Source organism: Protopterus annectens, chromosome 3.part0 (assembly GCF_019279795.1).
Source record: "Protopterus annectens isolate FY-2018-M chromosome 3.part0, PAN1.0, whole genome shotgun sequence".
NCBI classification, from domain to species: Eukaryota; Metazoa; Chordata; order Ceratodontiformes; family Protopteridae; genus Protopterus; species Protopterus annectens.
The window spans coordinates 302,237,957-302,250,665 of NC_056731.1; the positions used below are offsets into that span (position 1 = coordinate 302,237,957).

The 12,709-nt window shown below is 40.2% G+C and overlaps 1 protein-coding gene across 1 annotated transcript in view; it reads left to right on the top strand.

Annotated features, from left to right (window-relative positions):
• The window catches only part of RBM33 (RNA binding motif protein 33), a 1,894,586-nt gene that overhangs the window by 1,472,763 nt on the left and 409,114 nt on the right, over window positions 1–12,709 (top strand). The window contains exon 15 of the mRNA XM_044064784.1: window positions 4,685–5,317. Coding sequence (XP_043920719.1) covers window positions 4,685–5,317 — 633 coding nt within the window. The remainder of the gene's footprint in view (window positions 1–4,684; window positions 5,318–12,709) is intronic.

The following is a 12,709-nucleotide window of genomic DNA, read 5'->3' on the forward strand; positions in this document are numbered from 1 at the left end:
GCTGAATAACAGAAAATGTGTCTTAACAGGATAGTGGAAGACAAGTTAGCAGAGTTTAATGAGGTGTCTGCAACAAAATAGACCATTAGAAAGTGGGAGATTTCAAATTAAGATTAAAGAAAAAATAGAATGCAATAAAAGAGGTAGACGAGTTCAAGAAGGTGTGTTTCAGTCGATGAGGAAACTACAATTAAAGTGGAATACTCTGATGGAACTGAAAGTGCAGCAGAGAATTCTGCAGAAGCAAGAGGATGAAAGAATATGGGGTCAAGGAGTAATATTTATAAAGCTTCAACAGACAATGATAGTAAGAGCAGTGAGGGCCCTTGCAGCTAGATTGTCAGCAGAAGGTAGAAGGGGCAGTTTTTTAGATTAAAGAAGTTGGATAGAGGATAATAGAAGGTGGTATAGAATTGTACTGAGAGTTTTTAGAGATTGCTATTAAAGGCTAAATAAAAAAGTAGTAGTAGAAGGAAATCAGAATTAGTGAGTGAGTTCATACTGAGGATAAACCTGCCAAGGACAGAAGAAGTAGTAGCTACTCACCTAATAGATGAGAATACTGAACAAGAAATAGAGCAGGTATTAATAAAGCAAAAAAGGAATAAAACTCCAGAAAGTGAGTGCCTGTAGAGAATATTGTTGTTGGGGAAAGAAAAAATGCCTGCAGTATGGAACGAGTTGTTTAATGATATTTGGTTGAGAGGACCCTGCCTGAGGACATGGAAATGGGATCATTGTGGAAGTTAAGAAAGAGGGGAAGAATAACGTGGAAATGACTTGTAGGCCAATTACACGTTTGTGGCTGTTTTGACAAAATGTTTGTCCATGGCCTTACCACAATTGGTGGATTCAGATCTGTGTTTTTATACATGATAGGTGCACGTATCATAATAATATCCAGAAACTGATGATAAACCAGAATGCTGAAGTCCGAGGTAAAAGAGTGGCCTTATTTGCTCTGGATGCCGTAAACATTTGACAAAGTGGAGTTGGATTACTTGTTTTTAGTGTTAAAGTCGGGCTCCAAGCTTAGTTGGTAGAAGTGCCACGGAGAGTGTATAGTGGAACGTCCACTCAAGTTAAGAACTTCAGGTGACTTTTGGAACCCGTTAGGATAACTACTGGAATGAGGCTAGGATGTCTCCTGTCCTCACTACTATTCCAATTATCAGTAAAGGACACCACAGAAAGGACTAAAAGCAGCGAATTTAATAAATCAGATAAGCGCTTTTGGTATAAAAAACATTTTCAAATCCAACATTATCATTAATAAAACTGCTTAAATACAAAAATTAACCAATCACAGTTAAACTTTCAACTGACGTTTCTTTAAAACAGGTTTTAAAGGTACCTGACCATTTAGTCCTGGTGGTTTATCTGCCTGCACTTTGGCAATCCACCGGATATTTTACGTAAGAATGTTAACAATGCTTTGGCTAAGCATGTTAACGTCTTTCATATACATGTATTTTCTTTTATGGCTTTACAGGTTTTAGATATTGACCTGAGAGGTGGTGATGTTTTTAACAGTACAGAGTATGCTGAGCTCCAGAGGGAAAAACATCAGTGGTGAAAGGATGGTGAAGTTAAATATTTGTGGGTTAGATTGAAGAATACATTGAGACATCTAGGTTAGAGATACAAAAACATCTTAAGAAGTGGAAAGTACTGAATTTTGATCATGCCCAAACGTTGCAGGTCATGCACTGGAATGTAATATCTCACTTACTATATTTGAATCAGTCTTTTTGGTCATTGCTAGGAAGGAAAGACTTGAACAAATAAAAACCTAAATAAGGGACTTTTTATGCATATGGGTAAAAGCACATATAAGGTGGTTTAAAATAATAGTACAGAAATAGCATGAGAGTGAAGAGTGTCCCAGATCCAGAAGGATATGCACAAGCAGTGCATTTGTCCATTATGGTAAGGGGTACAATAGTGACAAAAGGAGACAAATGGGTTAAGATGTTAAGGATGAGGAATCAGTGGTTGGGGCACACAGATATGTTAGAAACTATATAGCGTAGAGAGCCAAAACAGTTAGGCTTACCAATATTTGAAGCACCAAGTGGAGCTATAAGTAAAGTGTTTCTGAGAGCAGATTAAAAGAACAGAAGACAGGGCTTACCCATAAGTGGGGAAAGACTGAAAGGACAGGTGCAAAAGGCAGAGATGAGATGGCAGAAACCTAAGACAGAGTTAAAGTACTGGGAAAAGATAATGACACAGGTGATAGAATGCTGAAATGGAAGGAAGCAAAAGAGATTTTTGGACTGCACAATAGAGAGCACTTGCATTACCCAGCATTATTAGAGAGGTGTAAACAAACTTAATGGGCTAAAATGGAGGAAGCAAGAAGGCCTGTGATGGATAAATGGGTAAGGGATTGGAGGAAGAATGGGTGTGTAAGTAAAAAGATAAGATTATATAAGGTAGTAAAAGGTCAGGACAGGAAAATTGCCCAAGAAATGTCAGATGCATCAGGGAAGATATACAGGGAGAAATATAGAAAGAGAACAGCAGGGAAAAGTTGTCGGCAATGGTTAGACAGGTGATAAAGCTGAAGAGGTTCAGGATATTTGCTTGAAAGTGTTTACATAAATATTTTCATACACTAGAAGAATAGGGGTTGCCTGGAAGTAGAAGATAGAAAGAAGGGCTGTGGACAGTATGATTAGGCGTATAGAAGGAAATGAGAGATGCCTAACAGGCTAAAGATGTTTTTGTGGTGCAGATGTGAAGTAAGAAGAAAGGGGGAGGGAAGGAAATAATGGTGGAAGTGACTTTACTGTTAGTGAAGAAAGTAATAAGGCAATGGAAGTAAGACAAAGGATTTGCAAAGGATTTGATTAGCCTCGTAGATATGTGCAGGAGGGAAAAGGAATATGTTCTTAAAAGGAAAGAAAAGAATGGGAGAAAAAATGGGAAGTGTGGGAAGAGTATCTACAAAATAGGTAAGGAGTGATTGAAATGGAAAGGTACAGGAAAAGTATGGCACTCTGAGGAGGAGGAGTTGTAAATAGTTTTGTTTAATGTGAAGTAGGGTTGGTGTGATGGTTAAGGTGTTTACTTCACTGACAAAGGTACAGGGTTTGATTCTCACATTTGAAGGAAAATTGTCAAGGCTTAAAATGGCCTGCAAGGGCAGCTAGTCTATTACTTGCCTATGAGTCACCATTTGACAAAACTATCAGGCTATCTACCAAATAGAACTGATGGGAAAAGCACGCAGTAGGATAAACACTGTAATGAGTACAAACTAAGAAAAAAGGACAGAAGTAGTGGACATGAAGCAGAGCATTCATAGGAAAATATTTAAGGCTAGGAGGGTGATCCAAAAAAGTTGATGACTGGGAAGAGGGGATACACCATGAACAGCTGTTATACATAAGCTGTTATTGAAGGTAGGGATAGGAAAGAAAGACATGCAGACAGACATATTTGTGGAGTGATAAGTAAAAAAGGGGGGTGTTTGATATTGAAACAAAACTGGAGAATATTATGGCTGGAACTGCAGACGCAGATGGCTGATTGATGAAGAATTCAGGGACACGATGCATATCAGCAGTAAATGTGATTCAGAGACATGCAGATTAACCGATGACAAGTTTAATAATCGATGATCGTTATACTTGTGCTTAAATGCAGTTTCAGCTAACCTTATCAGTTTTTTTAGGTAGTGAAGATATAAGATTGTGAGAAAATTAGGCTTGAATAATGTGACAATATAAAAAATGAAAAAGAGCTGTGTTCACTAGTAATGGACTGGGCTGGCTAGTTAGTATGTATCAAACTGAGAGACAGTTAGTATGAAGGGCCATCTGCTGTTGAAGGAAGTACAGTGCACTGTGCTTTGAAGGTTGTATAAACTGTAAATGTGTGTCTGCCTCATTATACTGTAATAAAGTTTGTGTTACTTTTCAAAAACAGGGAGCCAGGCAAGTAAGCAAAAAATTTCTCAAGACGGTTCAATAAAAGTGGCTTTTAGTGATATGTAATCACACAATTGCCTGTTAATGACGTGTCTTTTGATGCCTGTATTTTGAATCCAGATGAAAAACATTTAAACTTTATGAAGATGCTATAAACTGCAAAGTATGTGTAGTAGTAACCAAGCATTTAACAGGAGTTTTCAGTAGCCTGAGGAAAAATAGTTTGAGTTTAAAATATGCATTCCACATTTTCCTGGGTAAGGTGTTGTCATAAAATTAGGGCAAGAAAGCAAACTGGTGAGCTCAGGGATATGCATGCCCATATGTAGTGGAGTCAGTGCATCAGGATATGTACTGGTGTCTGTGCACACTTCATCTTTCATTCTTTTAGTATAATGGTGATTGACAGAATAGATGACCCCAACCAAGAATGCATAAAGGAAGGCCCTGTCATAGATCAATTGATTTTCAAGGTCTGCAGTGTGACCAGTATTTAGAAGTATGAATTAAAATGTCTATATTGTATATACTTGTGTACTTATAATTTTCTGTTTCGGCTGCAAGGTCCTTTTTCCTTGGCTTTCTGACATGAAAACAATGTTTGTGCCCCCCTCCCCCCAAAAAAGAAGTTATGTTTGCAAATTAATGCATTTTTCTAAAAGTGTTACAGTTTGTTAGTAACATTTTGCGTAATGTTTGTTGAACATATTGATTTGTGGTCTCTAAATATATTTCCATCTCTTCAGGACCCTGATGAAGATGAAGAAACAAGACTGTATCGTCTGAAGATTGAAGAGCAAAAGAAATTAAGGGAAGAAATCTTAAAACAAAAAGAACTAAGAAGACAGCAGCAGGCTGGTGCACGAAAAAAAGAACTTCTTGAGCGGCTTGCACAACAGCAATCTTTTGTGCAGGTTGTTTCACATCAGCAAGACAGTGTATCAGTAGTGCCTGCCAATAATAACTCCATTGTGCCTGCTTTAAGCCCAGCTGAACAGCAGGGTGTGAAGGCAAGACTATTTATAAAAAAGCAGGGACCTGGAAGCATTGGGCTACAGCCACAGAACTTATTTCCAGTACAAACAATTACACAGATACAGTCTCAGAGACAACGAAAAGCTGTAAAACAACCTCAGCCAGTCAGAACTTTACCTCAGAATCCACTCACAGCATCCCAGAAAGTAACACAAGCAAAGTCTCCCATTCCAGTGCTAATGCATGGGTCACAGCAAAGTGCCAAAGTTGTAGCTGTGCAGGGCAGGACACAGCAATTAAAACCCGGAATGAAAAGGACAGTGATGCAGAGGGCAAACTTTGTAGGTGGAGGTGGACCTCATTTGCGACCTAAGAAATTTAAGTTAATAAACCTTACAGATATGGTGAGTTTTAGATTCAGCTGTTACTTGTATGGTCTTTGTGAGGATTATTATCTACACTGAAGTTTTACTAATGATGATAATATTTTGGTACTGTTAAAAGATATTGTTTAGAATGAGTGTAATGTATGCAATGTTGATTACCTGGTGTTTTTCCTCTGGGAGCCCTGCTGTAGTAGTAGTTCATATCCATTGGAATTTTGGTGACTGCGAATGTCCAACCTTCCTGACCAACTTTTAGAGATTTCTTGGATTTCCCCCATGAGTGTACTTCCAACTTTTCTGACATCAGGCAGTATGAAGAAAGGGGAGACTTTTGTGCCATTCTTCAGTTCTTTTTGCCACAAAGAAGCAAGCAATCAGCTGTCAGTATATCGGTTGGATCCCTTCCAGTGAATAAGTGTCCAAATTAAAAAAAGAATCATTTTATTGCTATGTCTGAGCTCGTCCGTATTGTTATCTTTTGGACTGAAGTTGTTGATTTAACTGTACTTTGTAATTAACCTTGCTGGAATTGTAAACTTCCATTACGTCCCCAGAAAAAAAAAAACTTACAGGTAAGTGTGTGTATCTTTGTGTAAGACCAGATTTTGCCCAAGGACTGTCATATGCAGTCTCTTTTGTTTTGAAAAGTAATACCATATGCCTTTTACTGAGCACTGAATGACCTTTGGGGGGAAAAGCTTCAGACAGTAGAACCTGGAGTCTTGGGCATTCTTCCATCAAAAATGAGTGGAGACCTTGGTAAAAGCCAGTCATCTGGGTTAGTCCTCTGCCTGTGGCCTACAGGAACAGAAAGTGGACTGGCCACAGAAGATTTTTTTGGTGATCAGCAGACAGAAGGAGTGAAGCCATGGAGGTTCTGTGAGTCACACAGAGGTCTGCAGTTGCTGACCCTGTGTGAACCAGCCTTGTGCTCCTTCAGCCCAGAACAAGTCAAGAAAGAATAGTTGTGTAAAATCTTACCATAACCATAGATGTCCTTCTCTTCTGTGTTGTAGTATTCTTTACATGTGAGAAGTCCTTCGCCCAAATTACCTGACATCCAGCCAGTATACAACAGCTTTTAGCTACTGCAAGGTACACAGGATGTCGTACATATGTGCTGACAATGTCAGCCATAAAAGGTCATAACGCACATACAATCCTCAGGACTGTAATGCCCCAGAAGGAACACTCGACCTAAGGAGCAATAAAATGCCATCCAAGGAAAGAAATTAGATGCAAGGGGAAAGGAGGGCAGGACAGAATACTGCAGCATAGAAGAGAAGGACATCTATGGTTAAAGTAAGATTTTACACAACTATTCCATGTCCTTCTATTCAATGTTGCAGTATTCTTTACATGTGGGAGAATGCCAAAGCTTAGTAACATCCCTGGGAGAGGTAAGGAGCAGAGGAACTATAAACAGAAGAGCTTTCAAGAAAGCCATGAAGAATGGCTCTAGTAAACCCGGCTGTAGATCTAGAAATGGTGTCCAGCTTGTAATGTTTGGTAAAAGTGTGCCCAGCAGACCATGTAGCAGCCTCTAAACTAGAGTTAGTATCCAGGCCTTTAAAGAATGCACCTGAGGAATCCACAGACCTAGTGGAGTGAGCCGTGACAGGAGCAGAAAGAGTCTTAATTTGGAAATCATAAAAAACAAGATTGCCTTAGAAATTCAAGAGTAAATTGTCTGCTTAGAGACAAGCAGACCCAGACCCCTGGGATGGAAAGAAACAAATAGCAGGTCAGACTTTCTGATAGCCTTAGTCTTATCTAAATAAAATCTGAGTTGACTATGCACATCCAAGGTTTGTGCGAGTTTTTTGCACTGGAGGACTGAGGAGGAGGGAAGAAAGTAGACAACTGAATAGATTAATAGATTGATTGATTAAGGGACAACTCATTCACCACCTTGGACATAAAAGAAGGATTGGTATGCAAAGAGACCCTGTCCTTGGTAAACCCAGGAAAGGGGGGGTGGGGACATCAAAGCTTGAATCTCAGAAACTCTCCTACATGAGGTTAAGGCTAACTGAAGAACTGTTTTCTAAGTACAAAACTTTAAAGATGCTAAGGCTGCAGGTTCAAAAGGGGCCACAGTAAGCTTCTCTAAAACATAATTCAAATCCCAAGGAGGATGCACTGGCTTCCTGGGAGGTTTAATATAAAGGACACGTTTAAGAAAAAGTTTTACCTCCAATCTGGAAACTAAAGGTGGAGATAATGTCATATATGCAGAAATAGCTGACAAGTAAGCAAAACCACTGGTATCTAACTCGCACATGTAAGAAAGAACCACTGGAATATCCACTGAAAGTGGATCCAGATTCCGTGAAAGACACCAGATTGAAAACCTTTTCTATTTGGATAAGTAAGATTTTCTAGAATTGGGTTTCCTGACCTCCTGCAGAACCCTAAGCACATCCTCTGAAATAAAAGGTGCCTGAAAAGAATCGAAAGTTGATCACCCACATGGTCAGTTGTAAGGTTGACAAATGTGGGTGAAGCAGAGATCTCTTGTCTTGTATGAGCAGGTCCACTCTGTGAGGTAACTTGTGATGATTAGCCAAACAGGAGTCACCAGCAAGATTTTTGGTTTGTCCAGCTGAATATTCAGCAGGACGTTTTGAGTGAGAAGAAAGGGGGGAATGCATAAAGAAGCATCCTCTTCCAGCCCCCTCCTTGAGAAAGATAGGACATCCACCTTCCTAGCCAGAGGATGTAGGAATCTGGCACAAAATAGAGGAAGTTGTCTGTTCAGGTGGGAGGTAAACAAATGCAGAAGTGGAGTACCCCACCAGTGGACCAAGTCCAGAAACACATCGTGTGGAGCATCCATTCATGGGTCTGAGTCATGGACAGTGTGTCTGCCATAATATAAGATGGAATGTAAACCACTTGGAGTCACTTTTTCTGAACTGCCAAATCCTATGCCATGAGAGCTAACCTAAAAAGAAGGTAAGACTTCAACCCCCCCCCACACGCGCGCGTACACACACACACACACACACACACACACACACACACACACACACACACACACACACACTTGTTGACGTACCAGAGAACTGTGGTGTTGCCTGTAACCACTTTCAGAGGACCTGGTTGAAAGAGAGGATGAAAGGCCTGCAGACCTAGAATAAGAGCCCTCATTTCCTTGATGCTGTTATGCTGTTTCCTTTGAGAAAGAGGCCAAAGGCTCTGCACCTTCTTTGAAGCAAATGTTGCTCCCCAACCTGTGTCTGAGGCATCCGTGAACAACTGTTGAGTTGGCTGGGGCAGATGAAGCGGAAGCCCTGGATTCAGAGAAAGCTGTTGAATCCACCAAAGAAGCTCACTTTTTTAGGTATGGGGAAGAGGGATCACAAATTACAAGGGGTGAGCATGCTGTGCCTAAATTGACTTTAGGTACCCCTGAAATGTCCTCATGTGGAGTTTTGCAAGAAGCAGCATGGGAATTGTGGATACCATGAAATCTAGAAGTATTAGAAACTTCCTGGCTGTAATGGAGGAGAGAGGCTGAAGGTTTTCGAAGAAGGAAGTAAGGGACTGAATTTTATCTGTGGAAGAAAAAATATCGTATGTTCTATTCTGAACTTGTACCCTAGGAAGATGTGGTCTTGTGAAGGGGGGGACAGGGATGATTTTTTGAAACTTATGGTAAATCCTAGACTTTGTAGGAATATAATGGCAAACTGCAGATTCTAAGTCAGCTTTTCTGATAGAGGAGCCCCTTGACCCTTAGGAAAGAAATCACAGGGGCCAAGCACTTTGTGACTACCCTTGGGGCAGTTGAAAGTACAAAAGGCAAGGCAGATAACTGAAAGTGCAAAGAATCCACAGAGAAACATAGAAATTACCTGTAAAGAGAATGGATAGGAATGTGAAGTTAAGCATCTTTAATGTTTAGAGAGGCCATGTAAGACTGAGGGGGAATCGAGGGAAACAGAGTCTGTAAAGACAGCATGCAGAAAGATGGCACTTTTAGGAAAGTGTTTAAGTGGGAAAGAAATAGAATTGGTATCCAGGGAACATCTTTTCTGGGGACAAGAAACATTCTGGAATAAAACCCTCTGCCTCTCTAATCCATTGGCACCTTTTGAATTGTGCATTGTGAAAGTAACTTTTTTAGAACCTCTGGAAACAAATTCATTTAGTTTGTGGGCAGCTGAGGAATTCCCATGAAATGAGAGAGATTTTTCCAAGTCATAAAATATCCATGTCGGATGATAAAAAGAACCCAGGAATCCTGAGTGATCATTGTCCAAGCTGGAAAAGAGAGAGAGACAGAGATAGAAGGGGGTAAGACTTGGAAGAGACTAGTAGTCACAGAGAACTTGGCCTGGCTGGAAAGGACTGCAAGTCAAATTCCAGTCATCACCTATAAATAATATTCCCTACTAAAAGCTGATTATTTCTCTCAAAATTTTCTTAAATGTAATAATAGCAGCTTTAGGTGGAATATAATTTCATTCCAACTTAATCCTTTTGCCTTGCCAGTAGCCCCTTTCTATGACAAATGTACCATTATTATCCTTTCCCCCCTGTTCTAAAACTATTGCAGCTAACAGTAAATGAAAGTAGTCCCTTTTTTCCCCTTGTCCCTGATATTCTGCTGAGCATCCCTTCTTAAATATTTTCTTTATCAAATTCAAATGCTCATTTCTTTCTAGATGTGTTTCCTGTAACTTTGCTATTTGCATTTTGCATATTTTTATAATATAATTCAGTCATCTTTGTTTCCTTTTTGCCTATATCTGTGAGGCTATTAACATGACAAAATAATATGGATAAGTGTAGCCATTATGTTAAGAAGTTATTCCCACATATTATATAAGACGCATATTGCAGCCTGTGCTCCTGTTTACATTAATTGCTGTCTGTTCTTGTCTGATATTTGTTCCCCTCCCAGATGTGAAAAATATCTGTATGCTTCCAGAAAACATTAGCTTTTAGCCTTAAAAGAAGTGCTTTGTCTTTCATTGCCTAAGCCTGTTTCCATGGAAACATAAGATCAAAATGTGCAAATGCCTTCAGCTGCAGACTTCTCAACTCACACTGAACACTTATTTGCTATTTGAAAAATTTTCATTGCATTCAGTGTTTTCTTATTTATTGCATACACAAAAAAACTTATTTGATTAAACCAAGGGGGCCTTAATCCAGCCATTCACCTATGCAAAAGTAAGAGAAAACATATCAGCTCTACTTATGTTATAATCTGTTATAATCTGTGCACTTCTCCCCATCTCTCACATCAGCAACCCAAGACTACAGAATGTTAATGTATTCTTGCTTTTGTCCAGCCTTTCTCTTCTTTTACATTGTAATGCCTACATTTCTTAAAACCAAAAAAGAAGGAAAAAGGGACTTGCTTACTTTGGTGTCATTCAGCAATAACTGAAAATGCTTTGCAATATAACATGCAGTTAATATTGTGAAATATATTTGTACAACTACTGTCAAGAAAAATAAATGTTTTGCTTACAGTTAGTTTTCCCTATTTCCTCTTAGTGTCCTTCCAAACGTTAATTAATGATTTGAAGTGAGGTATGTAGTCCTCTAGTTTAACAAAGTCAGCAAAGGTCCAGTCTTTCCACTTTTTCTTGTAAAGCCATATTTCTCAAATGTGATTGATACTTTATAATCTCACATTTATTCACTAAATTCAGTGTTGCTGCTGATCTGTTCTTCTCTCAGTCTCCCAGCCCTAGACTCTGGTTCAAGTGCTAGATGCTCCTGATTCTTATAGTCAACTCCTGTGCTTTTTTCTCTCTTAAAGTGTTTTCCTTTGATGCATTGTAAAAGGTTTCACTAGCAAAGTCGGTCTATGAGCTTTATTATCAGAAGAGTGAAAAGCACAGTCCTCTTCTGTTTGTTGACAGGCTTTTGTATTTCCTCCTTAGCCTGCTCTGTATCAGAAAATGACTTTGATTCTCCAGGAAAAAAAAATATTCTGGAGACAGCTGGACATTGTTGCATGAATCTCACACCTGCCTCTCAACATTCACTGATTTCTGGGATAAATTTGATGTTCATCGTATTTCACTGTTGCAGTCATTACACTTGGGTTATCCTGCTGGCAGGCGACCCGCAGTCAGCCCGAGTTCCAAAGTCTTGGTCCGGCGTCAGTTGCTGTCGCCTCTTCCCTGACATCAGTGCGCCAGGGGTATAAAAGTTGCAACCGACGCCATTTTCTTCAGTCTTTCTTGCCGCGCGGTGCCCGAAGCAAAAGCAGTTTGGAAGTGCCGGTCTGCCGACTCCTGAGATTTTCAAAATTGAATTTCAGAACCGAAGTCTTCAGTAAAGCAAAGTACCCTGTTGGGGAAACTTTTCCTTGCTCCAGACCGATGTCAGTAAAAGTTAGTAATTGTATTTCTTGTGGGAAACAAATACCTCATAAGGACTTTCACTCTTACTGTATTCCTTGCCTAGGCCCTGAACACGACGTTACTAGTTGTCGGTTTTGTGCTAGATTCAATAAACGCACTATTAAACGGTTTGATTTTGCTTTACATTACTTTGGACGAAGATTTAATTATTTAATGCCGTCGGAACAACCGACGACCGGAATGTATAAAAAAATGCAAAGACAAAGAAAAAGACAGCATCCGAGGTCCAAAACCGACGACGAAGCCTCTTCTAGGCCAGTCGCCGGTTCTCAGTGAGGCACTTTCACAGCACCTTCCACCCGCTACCTCAGAGCCACAGGCCGTAACAGACAGCCACGTGGAGACACCGAGGCCTGTGGAAACTCAAGGTATTGGGCCTACGGAAACTATACCCTCAGATGGGTCCAGAGCCGCTGAGCAGGCACCGGCTTCTGAGGGTGTTTTCAGACCTTCACAGCTTACAATTAAGGCTACTACAGCAGCAAAGGCAAACTCAAAAACACCATTAAAGACAAGGAAACAAGTGCAGCATTCTCCAGAACAGTCATCCATGCCAAAGAAACAGATGCTTAAAATGGCCGAAGACCTTATTCATTTAATCAGGGGCTCCCATCCCCCTCCTGACAAAAGGCCTAGGCAAGACACTGATTATGATTCCTCTGATCAGGTTTCCATTTCCTCTGATTCTTCTTCTGATCAGGGCTATTCTCTCCCTCCCTATGAGGACTCTGATGCTGAAGAGTCCATTCCTTCTGCCTCACCGCCTGAGGATTATTCTTTTGGGGAAACCCTGCACACCATGAGGGAGCATTTCCATTGGGAGAGCCAGGATTACTCAGAATCCAAGAAAAGACTCGGAGATTTCCTTTTATTGCCTCAGCACAGGCCCCTGGCTATCCCGCCTGTGCTTGATACTGTAGATGATGTTTTTTCTGAATCCAGTCTGTCTCCTGATTCTTTACCCCCTGCACCAGTAAAGCCAGACAGGTACTACAATGTCCCTGACTCTCATAAATTT